This window comes from Falco rusticolus, chromosome 8 (genome assembly GCF_015220075.1).
Source record: "Falco rusticolus isolate bFalRus1 chromosome 8, bFalRus1.pri, whole genome shotgun sequence".
Classification (NCBI taxonomy): Eukaryota; Metazoa; Chordata; class Aves; order Falconiformes; family Falconidae; genus Falco; species Falco rusticolus.
The window spans coordinates 31,089,392-31,117,275 of NC_051194.1; the positions used below are offsets into that span (position 1 = coordinate 31,089,392).

At 38.4% G+C, this 27,884-nt stretch overlaps 1 protein-coding gene across 2 annotated transcripts in view; it reads left to right on the plus strand.

Moving 5' to 3' along the window:
* The window catches only part of DPP10 (dipeptidyl peptidase like 10), a 551,325-nt gene that overhangs the window by 288,350 nt on the left and 235,091 nt on the right, over positions 1-27,884 (plus strand). For both annotated transcript variants that reach the window (XM_037398165.1, XM_037398164.1), the window contains exon 2: positions 24,816-24,930. In XM_037398165.1, coding sequence (XP_037254062.1) covers positions 24,816-24,930 — 115 coding nt within the window. The remainder of the gene's footprint in view (positions 1-24,815; positions 24,931-27,884) is intronic.

A 27,884-nucleotide genomic window follows, 5' to 3' on the forward strand; every position in this document is an offset into this window, starting at 1 on the left:
AGCTGTAAAAAAAATAACCCAAACCCGGTTAATATTCCTGTGAAGATGCACACTGTAACATGCAGCTTTCTGAAGCAGCGTAAAACCTAATCTTCAGCTCTGTCTTTTTGTCTTTATTTTCTGTCAAGGAGTGGCTGTTAACCCTGAAATAGGGGACTGATTTATGGTAACCTGCAAAAAGAGAATTATTTCCAGGAAATTACAAGAACATTTGCAGATGCTGAAATGGGAGGGGAAAAAAAAAAAAAGCACCTTGCATATCTCATTTTTGTTCTGTCAGAAAATGAAAGAGGCTGTTGTGAAAACTCATGCAATTCATAATCTTTCTCAAAAGTTGTCGTCTTCTTAATGTTTGGCAATATATAAAATCTTAGGCATGTGTGTAGAATACTAATCAAGACAGTTTTTAAATTGTTACCTCAAACATTTTTTGAATCTACTTCCTGTGTCTTTAATTAATCATTACTTCTCTGGCAGTTCAAATTTACATACTTTAAGGCTGGCTCTGATCCCTCTTGGCATCTGAAACACGGACATCAGAACTCTTCTGAGTAATAGAGTGAGACACCAAACAAATACTGAAATGTGAAATGCTGTGCGAATTGTTACCTTCTGCCTAATAATAAGACAGTGTGCAGCCACTGAAAAGTATTTCACTTTAAAATGCGCTGTATGCTCTAGGAAAGGCAGCACTGTCAGGCACTGGAAGTTCGCTTTGCACTGGAAGCCATGGCCATGGAGAGCACCCAGAAAGTTTTCTTGAAACTTGCCTGTTCAAAATATGTAGAAAGCAAAACATGACCGTTCTCCTCATATTATCTTATCTCTGTCACCGATAGTCCAATAAAAAGTATCTTTTAGATAAGAACTAGTGGAGGAAAACAGTAATAAAAGTCCCTCTTCAGGATAGATATGTCATGATGGACGTGTAGTGGATAAGTAGTAGTATCTCTTGTTAAATTGAAGTTAAAAAAATATTTATAAAGAGAACTTTCTTAGTGGGAGAAAGGTTTGAGAGGTCTGCGTTTTATTACACTGTCTTCAATGATGTGCATGTGAGCGTGATGTGAGGTAGATAACTTTACTGGCTGAGTATCTTACTGGGATAGAGCCCTGGAGGGAAGAGGCACCCAGGCAAGTTGGTTAATATTCAAGGATCACCTCCTCCAAGCTCAGGAGTGATGTGTCCCAACAGAGAGGAAATCGGGCAAAAAAGCCTGGAGGTCTGCATGGATGAACAAAATGCTGCTGGACAAAACAAAACACAAAAAGGAAGCCTACGGAGGGTGGAAGAAAGGACAGGTAGCCTTGGAGGAGGACACAGAAACCATCCAAGCAGCCAGGGATCTGGTGAGGAAGGCTAAAGCCCTAATAGAATTAAGTGTGGCCAGGGACATCAAGGACAACAAGAAAAACGTCCACAGGTATGTTAGGGATAAAAGTAAGACTCGGGAAAGCGTGGGCTCTCTCTAGAAGGAAAGGTGAGACCTGGTTAGCTGGGACATGGAAAAGGCTGGGGTAATGGGTGACCTTTTTGCCTCAGTCTTCACCGGCAAGTGCTGCATCAACACTGCCCAAGTTGCAGAAGGCAAAGGGAGCAACTGGGAGAATGAAGAACCACCCGCTGTAGGAGGAGAAGACCAGGTCTGAGACCATCAAAGGAACCTGAAGGTTCCCTAAGTCCATGGGACCTGGTGAGATGCACCTGTGGTTCCCGAGGGAACTGGCGGAGGAAGTGGCTAAGCCACTATCCATTGTATCTGAGAAGTCGTGGCAGTCCAGTGAAGTTCCTACTGACTGGAAAAGGCAAAACAGAGCCCCCGTTTTTAGAAAAGGGGAAAAAAGGAAGACCCAGGCAGTTATGGGCTGGTCAGTCACCAATGTGCCTGGCAGGATCATGGAGCCGATCCTCCCGGCAACTGTGGTAAGGCACATGGAAAGTAAGGAGATTATTGGTGGCAGTCAGTACGGCTTCACTAAGGGCAACCCATGCCTGACAAATTTGGTGGCCTTCTACGATGGGCTTACAGAATTGGTATATAAGTGAAGAGTGACTTGACGTCACCGTCCTGGACTTGTGCAAAGCATTTGACACTGTCCTGTGCGACATCCCTGTGTCTAAACTGGAGAGGCATGGATTTGAGGGACGGACCACTTGGTGGATAAGGAATTGGCTGGATGGTTGCACTGCACTCAAAGAGCCGCAGTCAACGGCTCAGTGTCCAAGTGGAGAGCCGTGACGAGTGGTGTTCCTCGGGGATCAGCATTGAGACCTTCGCTGCTTAACATCTTTATCGGCAGCATGGCCAGTGGGATCAAGTGCGCCCTTGGCAAGTTTGCCGCTGGCACCAAGCTGTGTGGTGCAGGAGACGCCTTGGCAGGAAGGGGTGCCATCCAGAGGGACCTTGACAGGCTTGAGAGGTGTGCCCAAGTGACCTCATGAAGTTCACCAAGGCCAAGTTCAAGGTCCTGCACCTGGGTCGGGGCAATCCCAAGCACAAACACAGGCTGGGAAGAGGATGGGTAGGAGAGCAGCCCTGATGAGAAGGACCTGGGGGGACGAGAAGCTCAACATAGCCTGCCAATGCGCATTTGCAGCTCAGAAAATGAACGGTATCCCGGGCAGCATCAAAAGAAGCGTGGCCAGCAGGTCAAGTGAGGTGATTGTCCCCCTCTACTCCGCTCTCATGAGACCCCACCTGGAGTACTGCGTTGAGGTCTGGGACCCCTGAGATAAGAAGGGCATGGACCAGTTGGATTGAGTCCAGATGAGTCCACGAAGATGATCAGAGGGCTGGAGCACCTCTCCTGTGAAGACAGACTGAGAGAGTTGGGGTTGTTCAGCCTGGAGAGGGAAGGCCTTATAGTAGCCTTCCAGTACCTAAAGGAGACCTGTAAGAAAGCTGGAGAGGGACTTTTTACAAAGGTATGTAGTGGTAAGACAAGGGGCAATGGTTTTAAACTGAGAAAGGGTAATTTAGACTAGATATAAGGCAAAAATTCTTTGAGGGTGGTGAGGCACTGGCACGGGTTGCCCAGAGAGGCTGTGGATGCTCCATCCCTGGTAGTGCTCAAGGCCAGGCTCGATGGGGCTTAGGAGCAACCTTGTCTGGTGTAAGGTGTCCCTGCTTATGGCAGGAGTGTTGGAGCTAGATGATTTTTAAGGTTCTTTCCAACCCAAACCATTCTCTTATTAGCTGTAGCAGAGCATTAGTAGTTATGAATTGTCTCTTCTACTGCTGTCATCAAAAGCAGGAAAACAGAAGAGACTTTCTTCCAGGAGAATGTTCCTGGGATGATGAAGGATCATTCTTCCTGGTAGACTGCTTAGCACATACACAGTTTTAGGATTGGAAGTGGCCTCATTAACTGTGAGGTAGATGGTAGAAATTGCCCCGTTTCTGGGTGAATATCAAAGGAAAATGAAGTGGTGTGCAGGTTTTCTGTGAGACTACTTAAAAGACTGAATGCATGTACATCTCAGCCTCTGATAGAAAAGGTTTTTTTCCCCTAGCTTTATCTAGCTTTTTTCCCCTTTCCCATCCAATCATCTGGCTCCACATGGTAGGAGTTCACTGACTACAACGGAGCAGAGCTTGTCTCATGTTTCTGTGTGTTTGTTCTTGCTAGATGTAGTGCTTTCTGTCAGGAGTGCAGAAATAGTGAGCTTTACAAGATGGAATTTATTGCAAAGTGTCCAGAATTGGTGAACAGGCATGTGGTCCTGTTTCATCCAAGACCGCACAGCCTTTGTTTGTGGAGAAGCCAGGCAGCTCCCTGGGTGAGGGTCGAACCTTCAAGTTTCTCCCCCTCCTGTGGTTGCAGCCCCTCTTCAGGGACTTTCCCCAGGAACAAATTTTGGTAGTAACCTAGCTGGGTCTTCTCCCAAGACAGACACTAACTTGTTATGTATCTTTGTTTTCCCCATATGTTCTTTCTGTCATATGGGTGCTTCTCCAAAACTTTTTGTTTTCATTCATAATACCATCTGTTGCTCATTATCTAACATCTCTTCCCAGCACCTCAGACAGATCAGTCTTTTGTGAAGGGTTGCTGTGACGGTTTTTACTTTGAGTCAAAAGATAAAGCCTTAGCAGATTTGCTTCCTGGCTGATCTGTATTAGCTGAAGTCTATGTAACTTTCTCTTCAAACAGCTTTGATTCCTCACTTAAATCTTTTCTGAGTAGTGTTTCATACATCTGCTCTGAGCTGGTCACAGAGTGCTCCATGGCCCTACATTTAGTATGAGGCTCCAGTTGTAACGGTAAAAACACCACCACTCTGTTTTCTGACTGTAGTCCTCCTTCCAAAAGTCATTAAAAACTGTTTCATGAATGCAACCTGCATATGTGTTAGGGTTTGTGCTGATGGAAACCGAAAGTTTTGCTTGTGCCTCTGTGCCTAAGTTCATCATAAAATGAACTAGTGTAATTGTGATACATGGTGTCCTCCACTCACTTTGCAGATAGTATTATTTTTCTCTTGAGAATGAAAGTGTCTGTTTTGGCTGCTACTTCTGTCTTTTATAGAATTTTAAGAGAATTGTATTTTCAGCATTTACAACCATTGAAATATTTTTTTTTAATGATCTGTTTTAATTAAAAGGTCATATTTGAAGACTGAAATCTATTTTTATGTGTAATGGATCTGCTTCTGGAGTGCCTTTGTTCATTAAAATTAGAAAATTAAAATAGAAAAAATAGGCAAGAGACGTGAGGCATATTATACTATTACTTTCATGTTTGGTTTTGAAGGTAAAACTATGTCAAAATGATAATTGGGTTTTGTCCTTAAAATGGCCTTGCTAGAGGTACATGCATTGATGGAAGCAACTCTGCTACTTTTTACTTTCTGGGATGAGAGAAGTCCCAGCTGAGTAGGCTCCGAGTGCCTCCAACTAGTCTCTTGAAATAAAATTATCATACCTAAACCAGGATGCTTGTAAGCTGGAAATTCATGTGCAAGGAAGAGGAGTACTATTCTGAAGACACATACTCTAGAATTGATTTTGCCTTGGAAAAATGTTTACTAAGAAAAACTGCTATATGTGTTAAAACTCTGGACTCAGACTTTTTGGCAAAATGGCATCCTTTAATGCTTTTACACTCAGTTTTAAGGTTTGGCCTTTTTTTGAGGGAAATTAGGATACATATTCCTGTTTGATAGGATGTCCATTGAATCAGATTTCACTAAATAACAAAATACACTTCCTCTGGTGGAAGAAATTAATATTTGGATAACTTTCCATGGAGAGAAGGCACTTTTCATCCCTGAGGCAGGTTGCTGTTTTTCATATGAGTACACTTTCAGAACGAATCAGCATTTATTCATCACTTGGGCACACAGATCTTGCTGGCTGCTTTGGAGCCCCGTGGGCTTCCCAGTTAAGAGGTTGTCTCCCGTTGCTGTGTCCATCCTTGCATCAATTAAGTTTTCTGCTCTGTGAGTTAATTACTGATTCCCAGATATTCGAAGTAGCTGATCCTCTTTAATGCTTCTGATAAGCTTTGTAAATAAGGAGTGATGCTAGTCAGGTAGGCAGATTTCCTCTGATTACACACCGGGATAATAAAACCAGAAATTAGCATGTTGGCTCAAAACCAATTTTCAACAGATACATTTGCTTTTATGCTTTCTTTTCGGTTTTGAAGGGAGAATGTCCAGGTGGTATAAGATAGGTTTGTTTGCATGCTGCTATGTGTGAATACTGAAGTACAGGTAAATTAAAATGTAGTGCTTTTCATAGTACTTTAACTTGATCAGGACTTTAGTGGAACCGATTGTACTAAGGTATAGTAAGTCATCTCCATTGAAATAGAGTTAATTTAGGTGCTATTAAAAGTCTGACCCTGAGAAACTGCTGAGGACTTTAGATCAGGTCTGAGGTCTGTCAATGCTTCTGCATGATCCATTCATAATGAATGAACTGTTACAAAGTACATGCAATCCAAATACGAAATATACACTCAAAATTAGTAATTCACATGAGAAAAAAAAAAAGTGCTGACTGTCTATAATCATGAATTGTTTTACCTCCTCCCTTATGGTTATAAAATGAATCTCTGCAGTTTCTGTGGAGCTCTCATTTTCTGGGGACAATTTTTTTGAGTTCTTAAATCTTAACTTTTAAATCCTAGAGTATATTAATATGAGTCTTCCTTCTATCTGCCTCTCAAAAATAAAACTAAAATTTATAAAATCTTATGTTAGTGGATTAAAGCAGAGTCCGCACACAAACCTGATAGTCAAAATTAACTTAGTTTCAAAAATTACTTGCATTCAGGTGTAATTTATATCTATGGCATCTGGTCTAGGTTGATCTGCTATTCATTTACATTTGTTGAAGTTCCTCACTTTCATTTCTAACATTCTGAAGTTTTGCTTTTTGCTGTGGGAAGATGGCAAAGTATCATTGTCCTTTTGTTTTGAGCTGTATTTTAGTTACACAGATGTTCATTGTATTTGCATAAGTTTTAGTACAATGTAGTATTTCCTTGTAAATACTGCAAAGGCACATGATGTGCTATCTTCATTCAAAAATATAGTGTTAGCTCAAAAGAAAGAATTGACAGAAGGTTTTGGTCTATAGCAGCATAGAATTGTGTGGATTTGATTTGATTGACAGTACTACTATTTTTGACAAAGCCTTTTTGATGTGAGCAAATAAATACTGCAGCATTAAATCCTGGAGATTACCACGTGTTTGGGGTGAATGTAAATTGTCTTTGCATTGTATGCTCAAAGCACTGCAGAAATACATGAGCTACTGAAGGCTGTGTAAGAACTCTGATTAATTCATGCAGTGAGCACTGCAGACACATCACCAGTGAACTAACTGCGGCGTTCCCTTGCGTGTGCGCTAACATTCATAGGGACTGCAGAGGTGAAAGTCAGCCTTGCCTTTCTGCTGGAGCAGTTGAAACAATCTTACCGAATTCATAGGCATTATAACTTTGAAGATCATTAATATGATGCCGAGATATGACTTCTAAAGATTTTTTGGATAAAATGTAGTTACTTGACCATGAATTAGCTTCAAAACGCTACACTGCTGATAAACAGTATTGACTTAAATCTTATTTAATATTGTTCTTCTCAAAGAAAGCCCTATGTGATTAGATGTATTAAAAAATGTTAGAAGTTATTCTTATGACCACGAACATCTGATAAAGCAGAGTGATCTGGCTTTACCTTTCATGTTCTTAATGGTCATTATAGATAACAGGACTAGTTATGCTTCTAGATAGTAAAACTCTAACGTGGAGAAAATGCAAATTGTGGAAGGGAGATAGAGTTATATGGTGGCTGTAAAATCTGGAAAGATGAGAGGGAGTGAAGAGCTTTTGAAGAAATCGAGATCATTTAAACTCTCTTCTGCCAGTGTTAGGGGTAACAAAAACAAGAGTAAGTTTAGAATAATGGGCTAAATTGGAAGGGGAATGAAATTTCAGTCACCTGCTAGAGCAACAGTTCTCTGCTTGTACTTCCAGTTTTACCAAACAGAATAAGGAAAAGTATTTTCTGAATGAATTGAATGTTAACGAGAGTTTTAGTAATTCAAAGAGAAGTCTTAAAACAGTAGTGGCAAAGTTCAAAAGGTTTGAGTAAATACACCTGAAAACTGAATTTGGCTAATGTATTGTAAAGCAGCAAGCCAGATGGTATAAATCCAATAATTATTGAAGACTACTGGAAGTAATTGCCCCTCAGGTGGTCACTTTTAATGTCTCATTTGTGAATGACTGAGTAGACCAGGGTTGTGATTTTCCCTGTCCTTCAGCCAGATGATTTCTTCTGTGGCGCAATGATAAAATGAAAAACCTTCTGAGGGCTTAAGAAGCAAGTAAAAAAAAGACTTAAAATACTGCTTAGTGAATTTTAATTTATTGGTTTTATTTTTCTGAAATCAACAAGCACTCAGTGTTCAAATAAAAAAAACTTACAGTACTCTGAAATATACTACAAGGATGTTGCTGTTCTCATTCTACTGAGAACTTCACTGTTAAGGAATTTGTATAATTTTCTTTCTAAGTTTACTAAGATTTTTCTAATTATATTCATATAACTATGCTAAATGCTGTGCTTTCATGAGGCTTTAGGCACCTAGATTTGCCAGTCTTACAAAATTTTGAATTTCTGAATTTGTGTTTTGTCTTCAGAGGGTTCTTTTCTGCAGGATATTCCGTTCTTTCAATATAACAAACCCATGATACTAGTTTGAATATAGGCCTAGATGGAAAGCTGACAACTGAGATAGACTTGTGAATAAGGAGGGGGGGAAAAAAAGTGGAAATACGCTACACAGTCACGCTTTAGGCAGCTCTTGGTGTTTCTGTAATGGAAATTATCCATACTGATTCTGAGTAATGTTTTATTTTCCTTTGACCTTGTATCATCTATGTTACCTGGTATATTAAACTGCAGGCAAGCTCAGAACCCCTTGTAACTGATAAAATACTTTTTACTCTTTTGTAGAATGTGCCCAGTACTTGAAGTTTTACCCATCCTGTAATTATCAGTCTGAACTAGGTATAAAAATTACTTTCATAATCTCAGAAGACAGTGACCCATAAAAGATGTATGATTGAAAATCAGATATATAATTGAAATTGTGACCATTGTTTCTTTAAATACACATTTGTGTGCTAGTGCTATCTGGCAATATCTAGATCTGCTCTTAATTTAGCTGTTATTAACTGGCTGATCAGGTACAAGTATCACGATAGATGTGGGTCACGAAGCTATTCTCTGAGAGCATCCTTATTGTAATTTATTTTTCTCATAAAAGCGAGTCTTTTGGAAACCAAGTCACAGAGGAGGGAATCACTGGGGATGTAGAGCCGTACATGGTTGCTTGTGCTGTTTGAGCTGAGTGAATTTTCACTTGCTTTTCCTTATGCCTATCGGTTTCTATCTGACAATGATTTTCAGAAGCTGTCTTCTACGTTTGAGCTGCAATTAGTTGTACCGATGATTTCTTCCATTCATATGCTTAATTACCTGATGGGGCCTGCAAATCAACTTGGCTGCAGTCAGAGCACAAGTAATCGTACCTTCAATTTAGAGCACAAGTGGAGGACTAGCAAAGATTTGCAGCCTCAATGCGTGGTCATGAAGGAAACTGCCAAGTATTGTTTGTGGGCACTTCCTGAAGGTGGCTGTAGTTAAAGCATTGATTCGATTCTTTTCCTTTGTCCTATAACAATAGCTTGACTTGTAATCTGAATCATACGTCTTTCTTGTCTTTGTAACCTTTGCATTTATGCAGTCATTATTGGGTGGCTGGCATATTACAGAACAAGAATAGGTCTCATTTTTTTAAACAGTTTATGCCCTTTTCTTGCTGGTATGTTTAAATATTTGAAGTTGCAGCCTTAAAATAAATTATTGATGAAAGTACCAACGGTTCCTTTCATTGCTTACTTGCAGGGTTACCTAAATATGCAACTAATAACCTCAGGGAATGCATAAAAGGCAGAAGGAATGGTCTTATTGTGGTGTCTTGCAATGTGTTGACTACTGACACAGAAATATTCAGAGAGAGGAGCTTAAGGGAAGGGGAGGTACATTTCTTGGTTGGTGCTGAGTGGTATGTAGACAGCTTTTGGGTAAACTGCAATTTTTGATTGTATATATTTTTAATAGCTTCTTGTTTCAGAAGCTGACATATGCAATTACTGTTGGTGCAGTTGTACTTTGCAAAACTTCTTGTTATTCTCTTGGATGATTTAAGAATGGAAAAATTAAAATAAAAACCTAGACATTTAAAAGAACAATGTAGTTTTCTGCTTCTAGTAAGATGTAAATACTCCTCATAACTGCACAGGATAAAAAGACTCGGGTAAAAAAAAAAAAAAAAGACAAGTCAAAATATTATAGTTCAATTTTGTTGCAAAATCCTGTTTGCAGTATGTTTTCGGATTGTATTGTAACATATGAAGTATAAATAAAATAATGTATATAAACTCTTTTCTAGGGGAAATAATGGAATAATTGCCACCAACATGTTTTGCTAGGTCAGAAAAATTACTTAGAAAATCGTCACAGCTTACTACATTCCAGCTATGTTACATAAACAGCTACTTTGATGTATTTTAATTAAGAATAACATCAGCAGTGTAGACATGCAGTTGTTATACTGGGTTAGAATCTTCAAATATTTTTCCTATAGGATGTATTGCTTCATTTTCTTTTGCTGCATCATGTTGAAACATCATGCAATTAAAATACCATGTTGTTTTGCAAATGATTCTGTTGTAGACAGGTAGTCTTGATGAACTGATGAGATGAATACTTTTACTTCACTTCCAAATGTGTGATAAGCCATGCTTTTTGCGCTTAAAGACTCCTGTAGAAAACATTAAAGGAAATAGGACTTCACGTTACTGACTGATGTGATCTTAGAAGCTGAGCTTTTTTACTGATGCTAGTTTCAAGAAAAAAAATCACTTTATGTTGTCCCCATTCACCAAGAAAGTCTAGGTGAGAAGACTATGCACAGGAAAACGTCTTGGGGTGCTCCATCATTAAGAGAAATGATGTGGCTATTTGCGAGGCTTGTGATGGCCAATACAACTGAGGGCAGGAGGGAGGACATTTCAAGTTTGATACTAGCTGGTCCATCAGACTAACTTGTGTCAGAGTCAGTTTTGTCAGAGCCACTTTCAGGTTTTTTTGCCCCAGTTGTGTGGTGTTGTGTGTTTTTTGTGGGTTTTTTTTTTGTTTTTGTTTTTGGGGTTTTTTTTCCATCTTCTGACTGTGGTTATGGGGAAGTTGGAAAGGATGGTTTCCATCTCTGGGCTTTGTTTTCCCAGCCGATGTCCTGCACAAAAGCTAATTTAGTGGTTGGTTTGTTTTTCCGATGGCATGTACCCAGCAGAGCGGCATGGGGATTTGGCGGTATGTCTCCCCAGTCTTTGACTTGAGTTTCTCGCTTCAAGAGGCACTGTAGCCAGAAATCATGGGTGCGGTGTGTAGCCAGCTGTTCACTTTGTCACTTAGTGTGTGTCAGGTCAGCTTCAAGGAGCTTTGGGCTTGTTTTAAGGCTATTCAAAATTTCGATCTGGTGGCAACAGCTAGAGCTGCTTAAAGTTGTAACCCCATCACTTGTAATATAGCTTCTTCCAGAAAACTTAATAAATTGTTTACACAAAGGAGACAAGAATATAAAGGATTATTTGGTTACCTAATCGGGAATAAGTAACATACGGTACTATGAGCTGTAGAAAAAAAAAAAGGAAACACCACAGGTGTAGAATCAATGGAAAAAGTGAAGGAGGAAATTTTTCTGCAAAAGTCAGATATTAACTACACCAGCACTTTTGATACCATTCTCTTTTTGAAAATTAGTTAAAAAATAATTCTTGGCAGGTTTCCACAAATTTGAGAAGGCATTTGTTAATCATTGCCACTTACCTGTGAAGAAATCCATACATATTCTGTGGGTGGTTTGGTTTTATTAGTTTGGATTTTTCCTGTCCATTCTGAAAGTGGTTTGTATTTTATGAACATTCAGGATTACCTGTGAAACCGTTTTTGCATGGCATGAATCTGGAAGAACTTTCCTTTTGTAACCTGTTTAAAAAGTTATGCAGATTAGTTGTCCGTATAGGTCTGGATTCTAACTTCTTAGTAGCTCAATGTTGAGGACAGACTGAATACATTCATTCAATCTTAGTGAAAAATAAACAACTCTTGACAAGTATTTAGAAAAGAAATCAAGGTTGATGCTTCTTTAAATATTAGTCTGGAGAATCATGGAGCAACGCAAGGATCCATTTCCTTTAAAACTTGCAGTGCATCTCTGTAAGTATATATGAGAAAGCCACAGTATTATAGTCTGTCTCACAGCCCAGCATCTACATGAGTCCAATATTGTCCTCTGCCTCCAGATATTTCGGTGGGAGTTGTTGAAGTGGATTTAAAGGAATTATTTGGCTCTCATATTAAAGCTCAAAGCCAAGGAGAGAATTTGAACTGAGTGTTGTAAGTATGGAATCTTTAGATAGCAAATGATCTTCAGTGCATTAATGGAATATTCAGTGACAAGGCTGTTTTGAACTTCCCATCCAATTTAGTGTAACAGTTCTGCCAATGGCCAGGTACCCAACTCTATGTTGCTGTTCAACTTCTTTCTCTGTTTAACCGAGTTCTAATTATAACCCTTCTAACTCTCAAAATGGCAAGAAGCCAAAAAGAAATAGATAATACGTATTTTATAGAAATCATCCTTGCCTTATTTATCATGAGAATCAGCTAGGAAGAAAACATTACTCTGAAGAAAATGAAAGTTGTCGTTCATTTCTTGCTCTAAGTCAAAGCTCCTAGTTAGTATGGTTTTCTGCCAGAATTTCTAAGATATTCAGTGATACGCTCTCACCTTTATTCATACAAATATTAAAGCATGTGTGGGGTAGATAACAGTATCTTTGCTTTTCATGGCACTATCTGTTATTCTCTTGTTAAGAGTATGACAGAACACCTAAAAATATTCTTTTTTTAGTACTGCTCAGCCTACCTTTTATTCATAGTTCTCATATTTATTTTACAAATATACACTGAACCTGATTTCTCTGATTTCTGTTGCTGCTGCTTGTCATTCCCATACTGTAACAGCTATGCAGGAATGTGTCGCAGAAATGATTTTGTTCTTGCAGTGATAGCACTTGCATGGGTCAGTACATGTAACTACATGTAATAAGAGTACATGTAACTAGTTAAAAACTGTACACTTCAGAGGAAGCTGCTACTGCTACAGCAATTACTAATTGTATGTTTATTTTGCATATTCTAATAATCTTCATTCCCCCACCCCCCAATGTTGTGAAACCCAAGGGGATTGTTACTTTCTCTTTTTGTGCAGTGCAGAGATATCCTTCTTCAGTTAACAAAAAGTATAAATTGGCCACAAGAAATAATTATTGGTATTTTATACTGCTTGAAGTAATAGTACCTAATACCCAGCCAGTAAAGGCTTTTGGGCTTTGGGCACCATTCCATAAATTGCAGTAATACAGTTTATTGGTCTTCTGCATTCCTTATGCTGCCATTTTAAACAAAGAGCTATATATAAGGTAGGAACTCCATGTAGAGTTACAAAGTGTCTGTTTCTCATGCATTCTCTGGTTTTCCTCTCCATCCCGCTTTATCTCTATTAATTAATATTCCACAAATACCAGATCTAGGCACCTTCTGTGCTTAGTTCTGTAGGTCCCTTTCAGGGCTGGAACATTGCAGGAACAAGAGCTTTAACTGAGAGTCAGAAGGTCACAAGGGATTAGTTAGCCCTACAATCAAAGGTGCATTTGAGTTTTTTCTCAGAATATCCAAGCTTTGCTAGAGCACGCCTTAGAGTATCTACTAATTTCTTTGACTTTCAATAAAAACAGCATCTGGAAAAGGCTGCCAATGGGAGCATCTTGACTCTTAATCCATTCTGTTATTGAGAGACTGCAGTTTCCTGCTGTACTTGTGATGGCTATGATATAACCTCACTGAAAGGAAATACACGATAGTATGTGGTGCAATCATTAAATACAGATGCAAGAGAGTGTTGTGAGAAGTGCCTGTGGTGGGTTGACCTGTTCAGCAGCTGAGCATCACACAGCCGCTTGCTCATTCCCACCTGCAGTGGAACCAGGAAGAGAATAGGAAGAGCAAAAGCAAGAAAACTCATAGGTACAGGTAAAGAGAGTTTGGTAAGTGAAGGAAATGGAAAACAAAGCAAGGGATGCAAAGGCAATCACCACCTCCCACAAGCAGGACCATGCCCAGCCAGTCTCAGAGCAATGGCCGCTTGGAAGACACCCCTGCTTCACCCTTTACCACGACTTTGATTTCTAGCAATATCCAAAATGTCAGTTATCAACACAAGTTCAGCCACAAATCCAAAACACAGCACCGTACAGGCTGCTGTGGAGACAGTCAACTCCACTGCAGCCAGGCTCAGTAGAGTACACTGGTCTGAAGGGCCCCCTCCTTGCATTAGCAAACTGACAGCAGAGGTGAACACAGCAGGATCACTGTTCAACGCTTCAAAATCTTTCAACTGAAGCAAATGAGATATGAGTCAATAGTGAGAGAAATCACATGATTCCACAGAAAATGTGTTGCTGAAGCAAATCTCAAAATCTTAACTGATGGGCTATTTTAACTTACTCCTGCTGAGCCAAAAAAAATATTTAAAGTTATTAATGTTTGGTTTTTTTTCATTTTCTTTGATGAAGTTTGCCCTAGGCTAGGTGCTGGTGGTCATGCCTTTGTGGCAGAACTGTCTTAACACCTAGAGAAGAAGAGCGTGCTCTGTCCCACCAAGAAGCATTCCCATTTTCCATAGATCAGTTAAGAGCCACTCCATTATTGGGTGGCTCACATTTCCCCATGAAACATAATGGATAAAGGGCCTTTGGAATGTTTTATGTAGATAGGGTTGGTCATTAAGAAGAGTTTGCGGGGGAAAAAAAAAAAAGCTGGATTTTTACATTATCTAGAAGTGTGCTGTTGAAATCAATAAATCCTGTAAAACAGCCAAGAAATTCCTGATATTTTTTTTCATCCTAGTACTGTATTTGCTTTTTAATTGAGTGGAGTATATGTAAGGAGATGATTTGGTGACCCACAGTCTTTCTATAAATGCTTTTTTATAAGCTCTCAGTGTATGTGCATGTGAAAAATGTAATGTCATTACTGCTGTGAGGATTTGCTCTGTTTTTCAGTGAACTATGATCTTGGTTCTGCTGGGTTATTGTATATATGTAATCTCTATATAACGTAGTATATAGTATCCGATCCAAAAATTTCCTGATTGCTCCTCTGGTCTTTTTCCTGTAACAAAATGCAGGAGGAAACCATATCTTTATTTTTGATGAATTGTAGTATTCCTCTACTTAAACAAAATTCAATTTTTTGGAAAAGGAGGCAACTTAATCATGAAGAGGACTGTGAAAAACTAAATTATAGATTCCTAATCAGAGCCCAATGATACTGGCTAAATAATTTTGTTTGCTACAGTTTTGTTCACAAATATTTACCTAAAGAGATGCTGGTTTACCATTCTCACATGACCTTAGGAAACTCATCTAACTTTTTATTACCTTAGATCCCCCTAAATGCAGAGACTACAGTGTCCCCTTTCCTGGTACTAGACGCTCTTTGGTTTATTTACATTTTAATTTATTTATGGGAACGTTGCCTTGAATGATATTTATCTGTATACATATTCAGTGGTATGTATGTACACATATATGTACACACAGAGGTTTATAAAGACACAGTTGGATTTAAATTACTTGTTTTATTTGCAAGTAACTTTTGTGTAAATTTGAAAACAAATAGGAAAATATCAATGTAAATTTGCAAAATAACCTTTAAATCAGAAATTTTCAAAATATGGAACAAATCTGTAATGTCACTCATCTAATTAAAAAAAAAAAGAAAAAAAGAAGTATTTGTCAATTCCATTCTCCGGGACACTTAAATGGCATAAAGTTAAGTGTGTGTACCAATACCTGAAAAACGAGAAATGCCAAAAGGCGATTTTGGTTCTAATCTGACGGTGGTTTTACTTTAAAATCATTCTCCAGCGTAGATCTCACTGTATACCACTAAATACAAGGGACACCATATTCAATTTAAATTGTAAAATTATGTGGCATAAACTTGATTTTTACTTATGTGACATTACTGCAGTATAGTTACCTTTCCTGTTTTTCTAACCTTCAGGGATGTGTAATGTTATGTTGTCAAACAGATCTGCTCATTAATTCCGAAATCGACTGTGCCAGTTTTAAAAGTCATCTATTATGGGACCTTGCAAATGCATTGAGAAATTAAAATAAATTTAAAAGCTTTTTTTTAAAAAAAAAATCCCACAAACAAATCAGGCAAAGTATAATTTAGTTTCTGAGTAACAAAAAGGATACATCTTAGCAAAGAACTTTGTTATATCTGTGGAAACGTGTGTAGGTATTCAACATGTATAGGCTGTACTCATCCATTTTTAAATTTTTTTTTGAGATTTATTATTTTATTTGATTGGGGTTTTTTTCTTCAACATAATAAGAATGGATGAAATATGTTGCTATCTTGTGGCATTTCATTAAAGTTTGGATCAATAGGAATATGTGAAAATACCTTTTTGGCCATAAATGACTGTGCTAGTATTCATATAGACTTCTTCCTTTACATCATAGTAACCTGAATAAAACCATGTTTGTGCCTGCTGCTTTGCCATCTTTTTCTGTCCTTGGTATTACTTAGTTTAGTAAAGTACATTAAGAATTTTCTTTGGTTATGGCAAATGAATTGTTGATTGCCTCTAGATACTAATGATGCATTGGCTTACTGCAAATGAGCTACTTGCTTTATTTTCATGTCATCTTGCCGGCAGTCTTTAAGATACAGAGATAGCTTTTCCTATTCAGTCAAAAATCTTATTAGGTTCAAGATGAGACTTGGGTGAGGAAGAGAAGATACAGCACAGTGTGAATATTGGAGCTTTGGCCTGATGGGGACACGGGGAACATAACCTGGAGTCACCCCAGGGCTTAGCAGTGAGCCTCAGAGCTCCAAAAGGGTGTGTGACTGTTCTTGACAACCAACTGTCTGGAGGTGAGATTCGCAGGGGAGATAGGATGAGTGTTCCAAGTAGGCGTATTTAATAAAGAACTGTTCAGTTGTTCATTACTTTAGGAACTTGCAAAAATCCCTATAGGTGGCTATATGTACCTTTCATGTACATAAGTACTTCTGAGTCTCAAGATGCTTAATCACATCTTGCCAGAACATCATTATTCTCCTTAATTCTCCAAATGTTTCTGCTGGACTGGAAAAAGAATACAGAATTTTTACTTCTGAAAATTTGTTAGAAATGAACTGTAAAAGGTTGTGAACACAGGATGAAAAGGGATAAGAACTTCAAAATACTGTCTCAAGAAGTTGCCTCTGATGCTGCAATAACACTTTGTGGCATTGTATCTCTCCGTAGAAGTGCATTACATTCAACTCCCAAAGCCAAAGGGATTCCCTTGCCTGCTGTAGCTTGTCTCTACATCATGACTGGGTTTTTTTATTTCAAATATAAACCAATATTGTTATTCATTGTTATCTTATCCAGGTCTCCCTCTGCCCCAGCTACTCAACAGTCCTTATGACAGTATTTTCCATGACCTGCATTTTACATACTTTAATATGGTGCACCATTATACTATGCTTTTTCCCCCGTGTTTTTCTGTGCTGCAAATGTGAATACTATTGTGATCGGTGGTTGGGCACAAATTTTAACTTGTGCATGTGCTGTGGTGATTTGATTGGTTGTGCTGACCCCATTTTCTCCCTGCTGTTGTATTTATCGTGTGTATCAGTAATGACCAAAATTTTAAACTCATCCAGTGTGATTAGACGTTGAACAGGGATTTTGGTAGAATGCTTTAGAAGTTAGGCTTTTACTGGTTTGTCTAGTGTAATAGCTAGCTCATTGTGTTTGAGTAAATCTTATAAGGTACACTGCAAAATGAGTTGGAAGGTGTGAAATGCGATTTAATGCTAGCCATAATACATTAAATAAATGCCATAAATGTTTCTGATCTTTTTTGTGAGTAGTTGGAACTAAGGGTGTTGACAAAGCTGTTCCAGAACACCAAAAATGACCAAAATTCAGTTTGTGAATAAGCATTTGTAGGTCTGGGAAGAAAATCTCTCTGCTTAGAACAAGAACGATCAAGGCTGAAAAAAGCACGGAAGTTTTTGCAAGGTTAGGAAAATACATAACTATTGTGGGTGATTAACATCTCTCAGAATGACTTACATGTGCACATTTATTCTTTTAGTTTATTTTTAATGAGACAGGGGTGTGGTTTGTTTTGTTTTATTTGTTTTGGATTGTGCTGTGTTTTTTTCCAGTTTGGCTCTGCAAGGGGGGGGTTTCTCTTAGCAGCACAGCCCAGAGAAATAAAATATGAAGACAGATTGTTCCCATATCCAAATCCCACACCTGTTCTAAGCAGGGTAATTGCTAACAAGCTGCTCTCTTTTTAAAATGCCTGTTATCCACAGAGCTGAGAGTCATGCATTCCTGTGAAAGTGGCATTTTACGGTGACTCTGAAAAGAAGTGCCAACGTTTCGATGAATAAAGATATTGACCAGGGAAAGTAATTGTATGACCATAATCATTCAGACAAGAACAGGAGCAATAGGATCTTATAACATGGTGAACTGTAAAGGGAGCGTGAGGGATGAAAATGATAGGTACTTATGCAAATGGATTATAACTATCCTGTGCCACTTTGTGGATCTGTCTTTTAGTCTCTCTTGCTGTCTAGGCCGTGGGGTTACTCAAAAACAGCTGGGAAGGAATAGATGCAATCATTTAATCACAAATTCTAAATGCTTGCTATGGTAATTTTCCTCCAAATAGTATGCTGCAAAATCAAGGCAGGTAGTATTTAATATCAATTGCAGGACCAGTTATATAAAGAACATTGGAAAGACTGCCATCTTTTTATTTCAAATATCCTGGGTCTGTCTTTTAAAACACCTGAGATAAAACATGAAACTGTTTGCCTTTTTATGTTTATCACCTTTTCTTCTTGTTTGGGGAATGCAAACGTTAGAGTTTAATGAAGTAGATGCAGGAGGAGTCATTAAGTGATATTGTTGTGATTACATCTAAGCTACAGAGTGAGACTCATTCCTACTGCAAAGCAAATTACAAATTACATTACACTAATGCACTTTGCCCCGAAGTTCTTGCCAAAATAAGGAAATGCTGTGATTCTTCTTAGAGCTTTCCTCTGTAGGCTTTGTCCTGTTGACAGTACAGGAACAGGTTGTTTGTTTTTTTTGGGGGGGAGGAATTAAAAAAAAGCATTTCATTCAAGGCTTCAGAAGATGCTATGCTGGCAGAATCTGCTATAGACTGTGACTCCTCTAAGATTCTTTGTCTGCCCTTAGTGCCTCAACAGAAAACAAGGCAACCACCAGACACTGTTGCAGCTCAGTGCTGATGGGTTTTCTTTTTCAAACACCCGCAATCTAGGGTTAAACACCAATGTGCATCTGCATTGTGCATTCTACCATTGAGCATGTCAGCTTGGTAAAGTTCACTCCAGACTGCAGATACAATGGCAGAACATCTGCTTTCACTTTGAGCTGTACACAGCAGAAATAATTAAAACCGGTGGAATTCTTGTTCTTAATTTTTATAGATAAATGCATATTTTCTGTATTTTTCTCATGACACAATTTATCAGCTAGGTTAATTACAGCATGGGCAGGTAGTTCTAGGAGAAAAAGTAGTTTAGTTAAATGCCAGCTCTTGGGGTTAGCCTGTCTCTAAAAGTCAGTTTTTAATTTCTTCTCCCAAAGGGGATGCTGCATTTTAACTGACCTGCCTCTTCTGGAGAAGCTTGGACTCTTCAGTCCCAAGGCTTTAGCCAGTACCCTTCAGTGTGCCTTCTTACACCAGGCAGTCTTCTATTGCTTCTGTCATTATTACCATGGTAGAAATTGTATTGTGGTTTGCAGAAATACTTTTCCAGGAAATCAGCAAAGTACTACTAAGATAATTCAAAGGCCTGACTTTTTAATGCAGGATGTTATGGCAATATATTCTGACCTTTTGTTGTCTCCTTAGCTGTACACGCTTGCTAGAAAAATTATGTCTTAAAGGCTTTTTATCCTCATTGATTAACAATAAAATTGTGCAACTCGATAAGCTTTAGGAAAGAAGCTGTGGTGTTTGGTGTGTGTGGTGTTTTTTTTTCTTTCCTCTGGTTATGCTGCTTACAGGAAAGCTTGTAAGTTTATGCAGGTAAAAATATGGAAATATTTGAGAGTGGGTTTTTTTTCCCCCCCAAACTACTAGATCTATTAATTTTAAGTAATTCTTTTTCCCAAACCAAGATGCCCAACAGTACTTAAGAGGAAGGAGCGCTCTTAAATTATAAGCACTCGCATGTCTGTGTCAAGGGATAAAAAATATTTCTATTATGAAATAAATCTAATGGAAATTAGTTTCATGTTGTTATTTCTATTGTAATAGAAACTTGGGTTATATGTTTTTATTACTTATAGGTGTCACAGCCATTATGGAGGTAACTTTGTAGTTTTTTTATTTTCAAGATGAAACATCCATATCAGTCTGTATTTTGTTCAAAATGAGAGGAATCCTCGGAACTGCTGGATAAGTTTGCATGCTGTACACTGTGAAATTCAAAGCCACATCCTGCTAGTGTTTAAAAATTGTCATGCTTGTAGTGAATTAATTCATCATCAGACAGTAAAATGTATTTGAGAGGGACTATATATTTAGCAATCTGCCTAGAAAAGGAGAGAGAAAAATGTTTCAGCATATTTGAATTATATTGGCTTTGTGTATTTGCTGGACGTAGCTTTTCAGCATTTCCTTCTGAAATATTTTGTTTTACAGTGGTGAGTGGGATCCAGCATAGAGGGATGCTGAAAGGTTGAAATTGACTCATGCTCGCCTGTGACAGCCTCAACCTATCATCCCTTTCATGTCCAGGCCCTACAAATTTTTGTTTAAGCCTTTCTTGTGGTTACTACTGCAAAATTCTGCTGTGATCACTTAATTATGCTATTTGCAGCCTCTGTAATGCCATGTAATACCTGTTTTTGTAAAACCAGTCTGGCAGCAAATTATGCCTTTTCTTTTTAGGGGTCTTTTCAACAGAGATTACATGGCAACAATCACAGAGCAGAAAGTTTAGCTTTTAGGCTGGAATCTCCCTTCAGTTGAATATGTTGAGTTCACTGATTAAAAGCTCATGGTAAAATGTGGCCTTTAGCATTTGGCAGTAACAGGCCAAAAGCATTAGGTTCTATAACATTGGCGTACAGGTTTTTTGTGTATTCAGTAGAATGGATTTTTCTCTTTGTGACTGTGTTTTAGTAGGGTATTACTCAGTCACAAACTGCATTCAGAAATATGTATTACTTAAGAATTATTTTTGGCTACAATGCAATTAAATGGTTTGTGAAAAAGGTACTTTAAATAATGAGAAATCTTGCAATTGTATTATGCTTTGAGCAGCCGTTTTCTGATTCATTAGACTGTAAAATACTATAATAACATTATAGATAGTATTATATATAAACCATCATATTCAAAAGTTGATGTTTTTTCAAACCACATTAATGGAAGAGCCTATTTAGAAGATTAGATCCTTAAATCTCCATCTGTGTGTTCATTGTTGTTAGGTGCCAGTTAGCAGTTAGTTATGGGGAAACCGTATGATGTCAAAAGCTTCTCATTGTATTGTTCTCTATGATGTTTCCTCTTGAATACGTCTATCTTCTTGTCATACTCAAAAAGACAGCTTCTGTCTTGCCAATGATACACGGTCTAAAAATCTATTTAACTGCCTTTTGCTTATGATTGTTTTGAAAAGTAGTGCAAGGCTAAAAATATTATATTGTTGAAAAAGAGCAGGTTATTGTATTTCAAAACTTTGTAGGTTATAGTCCCAAGAGTTGCATTGCATAACATAAAGAAAGTTGGCTGGAGACGTCCTTGATATTTGTTGTACTATGAATTCACCTATTAGAGTAATTTTTCTAACATTTCATCAAATCTTTTTTGTTAGTGTACATTAACTTCACAAATGTGTTACCAGATTGTGGTCACCCAGTATCTAAACGTCATCATAACATTTAAATAACATCTAATCTATATAATTTGGAGCAATTCCTAAATTTTGTCCAAATACTAATATCAAGTACTTAATTTTTACTTGGTCAGAGATAAGTCCTTCTTTTTATACCAGTTGCCAAGAGTTTCAGCTAGCTCAAGCTCCCTTTTTCACTGAGGGTACCAGTAAGCTTTGTATGCTTAATACTAGATTCATCTGTTTGATATTCTCCTTGCAAAAATTTTAGAAGTATTTAAAATGTAGATTTATTTTTAGAAACTGAACAGTATTCATGTCTGCAGAGAGGAACCTTCTGAATAATGAGGACTTGGTACATTCATCAAGTTGTCCAGCTTCTGGGTTTTTTTAAGTCAATTCTTTGGAACAGGATTTCATGATTCTCTGAGGGTAACTACTGTTTTCTCACTGCCACTTGCTTGTATGAGCTGCTAGTTCTGTTTTAATTGGATTCTGTTAAGCATCATATGAGTAAGATTTATACTGTCTAGAATAACTTTGTTTTCTAGACTGTCCTATGAACATTGAAATAATTCTTGTACCTGAGCTTACAAGCAGGATGTAAAAGTTTTGTATTTCTGTGAAAAGGCTAGGCAACCTTGCAATGTCAGCGTGGCCAGGGCCCACCAGAGGGGCTTGTGAAGCCATCATACAGGCCTTGAAGACCAACCATCTTTTAAGGCTAGTCAGGAAGTTGCTGTGGTAATTAGTGTTTAACGAGGTGGGAATGAATCAGAAAGAGATGAGGAAAACAAGGGTAGCAGGTAGGTTTGCAAGGGCTTGGGAAATAGGAGCAACAGGATGGGGAAAGGAGGGGGATGCTAGGAGTTCCTGCTTACACCATTGTTTTCCCTCTGCCTTGCAGAAGAGGGGAATCCTGAACTTCAGTAAAACAAATATGGGCACCAAAGATGCATTGTTGGTTGTTGTAATCAGGCTTCTGCTGCATGGTGATCCCCAGGAAAGCTGTGGAGTTAAGTCTGAGAGGGACTGCCTGCTAATGCAGGGTTGCAACTGTCCTCAATTTCCCTCTATGTGCTGTAGTTGAATGTCATCCGTTATCTGCTATTCAGTCAGCATCAACACCAAAGAGCAGGTTTTTGTAATAATAAAAAAGTACAATTAATCACACAGCCACCAGGAGGGAAGGACTGAGAGCAGCCCAGGCTGGCTGGTGGCCATTTACCACTAGGCTTCAGCTGGCTTCAGCTGCGGGGAGGGGAAGGCTTAACATCTGTCAGGTGAGGGGGCTGATCCTGTGAAGACCAGCTGTGGCCTAGGATTCAGACTGAGTAGACGGGCTAGCTACATTTCCTCTGGTGAGGCTAGAAATCTGAAAAATGAGCCAGCTCAGCCAGGCCCAGGCCAGGCAGGAACATGGGGGCTGGCAGGCGGCAGCCATGTTAGAGCTGTGGCGGGCTGAGGGCTGCTGTGAGACTTCCCCTGTGGGATTGCTTAGGGTCTGCAGAGGGGAATTCCCCTTATGTTTCCTGGAAAAGAGGACTAGGGAGGGAAACTGTGTAGAAATGAGCAGCTGAGAGGTTAAAAAACCCCAACACACTGTTAGAGATGCTGTTCTGGGTGATATGTGGGGCTGAGGTGGCATACACATGCCAGGAAGGCATAAGGAAATTGTTATTAAGGAAATTGTTATTTTCTGTTGTTAAGAAATCTCCATTTTACACTCATTTATAATTGACAACCAAAATGAAATAGTCCTTATGTGAAAAGGTATTAATGTGCCTTTGGAAGCTTATAAAATGTAGGAGGAGGTGCCTTCCTGCACCTTGGTCCCCCCCATAGTACAAGATGGGTGAGGTGGCAGAGCTGCCCCAGTTCCTCTGCTCTTTTATCCAGAAGAAAGGGGAAAGATGAAAGAATATCCTTGCTGTGTACTTTGCAAGATTAACAAACCCAGGATAACAGATTTAAATAGGAGACTCCAAGTAGTCTCATCTTTCGTGGCAGTTGCTCCCTATGCATTCAGTGGAGAGGCAGCCTTGCAGGGCTCTGCTGATGTACATTATGGCGGCAGGTCCTGAGGAGGGAGAGAGGCTTTTATGTGGTGGTGTCTTCAAGGGCAAGTGTGGGCTAAAGCCTGTGGGTTTTCACCCCACCTGGAATTTAGTTGGAGCTTTGTGGAAGCATGTGTAGATTGTGGGGCACTTGTGCAACATAACGCAGCTTTGTAAGTAGGCTGAAGTGAGATCTTCTGAGAAGTCCTTCCCAGGTTTCTTTTCACAGAGATTTAATTTTGAGATAGTATAGACATGGGTACCTGTGGCAGAGAAACATTTATGATTGCCAGCCATAGATAGAAAAAATACTGCTTTCTGTGAGAGTTAGGATTGTATGAAACGGTTGTACTATTTTTGTCGTTTTGTTGGTAGACGTTTGCATGTCTCAAACTGTGCCACAAACACAGGCAATGCATTGCTGCTACCGACAAACCTAAATGGCGCCTGCCTGCTGGAGTTAATAGGCATGTAACAATAAGCATGTAACCACAGAGAACTTAGGTTTAAGTGTACAAGTAGTTACAGAAGCATTCATTTAACATTTGTTACAAGCCACTGTTGCTTTTTTATAAGTAATAGGGGAGCAGTTTACAGTTAACTGCTGTATAGAGAAGAAGAGCTGTGTAGCTTCAGATTGAACACTTGGAGCCTCAGGCAGTTTTGTAAATGTTTTCTATTACAAATAAGTTTAATAGTGTACATTAAAAAGGATGTGTATTTAAACCTTTATGGTCCATACCACGTTAGGTAGAATTACCGTAAATTGCTAAATTTCATTTCTGTAATTATCTTATAAACTGCCAGTTGATATTGTCCCGAAGTTTATGTTCAGCGCATTTTAACACCAGTCATATTTTGGACAGCTTGTATAAGCTCATTTGATTGTCTCTTAAGGGTATAAAATTACATATATATATTTTTAAAAAGAGAGATATCTATTAAAAAACCATAAGAGTTACACACCTTTGGATGACTCTGTGTACTGTTGAGAGGGGAGGGATCATGATCACCTCCCATGCTGTGATTATGAGTATGCTTAAAGCAATTTTCCTGTCGCTAATAGTTCTAGAAATATATGATTATGAAACATGGTCTTTTTCCTTTTATTTTATTTTTTTCCATTCCTGTAGGAACTTGGAAGTAACAGCCCTCCGCAGAGGAACTGGAAGGGAATTGCTATTGCGCTGCTGGTGATTCTAGTTGTTTGTTCACTCATCACTATGTCTGTCATTCTTTTAACGCCAGGTAACCTACTTCTTTATTTTATCTTACTGAAGGTGTGATTCATAATGATTCATAATGCAGTTGTTAAAATGACATATAAATGTTAAAGTATCTCTTGCTCTTCAGCATTTTTAACTTCTGGCTAATATAAATTTGGTGCCTGTAGGGACTCGGGAGTTACCAGAACCCTTGTGGAGTAGAAGCATTTTGCTTTGGCAATAGGGCCTTGGGATTGTGTCAGCCTTGAGATGGCTACAAGCAATCCTCATTAGCCTCAGCAGGTGTGAGCTGACTTTAAGATTTTGTCATTTGTGTCTTGGTTTTCACAGATGAGCTAAGAGAAGGCTGTATGTCATGAAAACTAATACTGAGAATGAAACTTCTCACTGAATCAGAAGTGCGCATCTTTCATATGTACATGCACAAGCTTCTCCCTTTTTCTTTCTCTCAAAAACAAAGAGGGGAATGGTTCAGTTACAGAGGAAAAAACCCAAGCGTGAGGGCAAGCAATAGACAAGCAGTCAAACATACAAAATAATTATGCTTAGGTGTTGTCTAATTTGGTCTGGGTTATTTTTCTAAAGATTTTCTTTTTATTGCTGGGACAGCAACTGTTTAACTATGTCTAGAAACCTAAGAGCAGGAAGCACTGCACAAGTTTTGAATAAAAAATATCTTTGGTATTTTTTGGTCAGGTTTAAAATTTTAATGTAAAGTACCTAACTTGGGTGGCAAGCCTAGATAGTAAGCATTGGTCTGCAAATATTCTGCCATGCAAGTGCCCAGTTTGTGTAAACCAAAAGGTTAATGAAGTACTACTTAGTTAAATAATGGTTCCAGACAATTTAGCTACTGGATGAAATCAAGGGAAGCTGGGTGGGTCTGTGCATGAGCAAGTACAGTAGTAGACTGCTGCTGCTTGAAAGGAGGGTGGTGAGACTGAATGGAAAAGGATCAAAAAGCTTTACTTGTCAAAAGGAGTGAGACAGCTGGGGAGAGTATGTAGGAATACTATGGATTATTCTGCTTCCTCTGTTTTGTATAAATATCTACTGCATATGCATGGTGCTGTCCAAGGAATGATAAAGAAATGATTGTTTGCTTATTTCCACTTTGCTTTTATTTTTCTCAAAATGTTCCAAGTTGTACTGCTGTAATCTCAGTGTACAGCACTTTCTTCAAGGAATAATAAAAAACAGATGTTGAGGGCAAATTGTGGTGTATCCTGGTACGCTTTAAGACAGAAGACTTTTTCTTTTCAAGGAGAGGTACCTTTTTTTAAAGCTTGTAAAATCTCAAAGGTGTTACGCTGGAATCCACAATAATAAACATCGGTTCTGACTCATACCTATATAGAATTATTCATGATGATAAATTGTAGTCTTTGAAGGCACTCGTGGAAAAAAAGAATAAACAACTAAGGAAAATGTTAATTTTTTTTTAATATATTAAAAAAAGCTCAGTGAATTACAATGTCTCTGAGGCTGTTTTAAAAATCCAGAGAGTTTGCTTGAAAACTTGATGTAAGCTGGGACCTACATTTCAGTTCAGGTCATGCGAGTGAAAAACTAGTTCTGTCAGATGCTCCAAGATATCCCATAGAGACTGTAGAGCTTGATATAAATAAAAACCTTTTTCCCAAAATGATCTAGGTCTGTAAAACTGGGATTTCTTGCAGGTTGCAAATGCTTACCAAAGAAAGCTTTGGAGGTACATTATAGGACAGCTACTTTCCTGGTTTTGATCCTAATTAGTGCTATTCTCCCTTTACTTTATGATTAATTAATATGTTTTTGAAAGTAAATATTTTGATACTGTGCTGGTACTAAGCACTATACCTGAAGTTATCTGGTCCTCAGTATATGTAAGATCACTGGGATGTCTAGCATTCAGGGAGAGGAAAAACTTGGGAGACAGTTTTGGCTGCTGCAAGGTGCTCAGTTCTAAGCTGCTACCAATCTGTTATTATAAATACTTGGTTTTGCCAATTCTTTTCATAAAATATAATAGATCTGAATTAAGATGTTTTGTGCAGTAGTGAGAATTTTGTCCTTGAAATACTTGGGATAGTTCAGAGTGCATTGCTTTTAATTTCTAATGCTATTTTGAGCATTTGAGACTTCTTTCCTTTTTTAGTTCTGCCTGTACTGATGGGTGCCTTTTAGATTTCATGTAAATTCCCCTAAACACTGTGTATCATGCTGCTTCTTTTTATGGCGATGATAATAATTTCAGATGGTAGTTGCTCAGAAGCCTGACTGTTTTGTTGAAAGTTTTGTGGAGGCAGAAGTGTATTTACTGATATGCCAAATCCAACAGAAATTATCTCTTTTGCCTACAAATACTTATACATTGGCTTGTCCACAATGTAAGAAACTCTTAGGTCTCTGTACACTGTAACAGTTGTCATTGGACTTCACTCAAACTTTGAGCAACAGCTTTCGTGCCCTTTTTAAATAGGCAGAATCAATGCTTCTGTATGGTAACAAACTTTTAGAACATCTGTGGAAGTTATATGCAAAAGGCTTCAAAGAGGCTTTAGCTTCCTCTAAAGATAAAAGCAGTATTAAAACTAAATGGAAATTCTTTATATTATTTCTCGGTGTTTTGTTACATGAAATACAACTTCAATATACAACACTAAGCAGGAACTGTCTTGAAAGAAGAGATGTATTTTGACCTACTAATAACTTAGCTTCTGTTAAAATAAATATCTGTGTTGCAAAGACAGTTGTGGTTTTAATAAATTGTACCAACAATATTAGTAATATTTTGGTTCCCTATATGTTGCATTTCATCTATGCTAATACTCAGAGACTGTATAAATGTATTGGTGTTCTCAACAAAGAGTTGGAAAGATGGAAGACCAGATGTAATGTAGTGTGACCATCAGTAGTGTAAGAGATTAGTGGTAGAGTCTGAATGGACTCCCAGCCCTGTAACCAGTTGTTGGGGCTCAACAGCTCTCTGTGAAC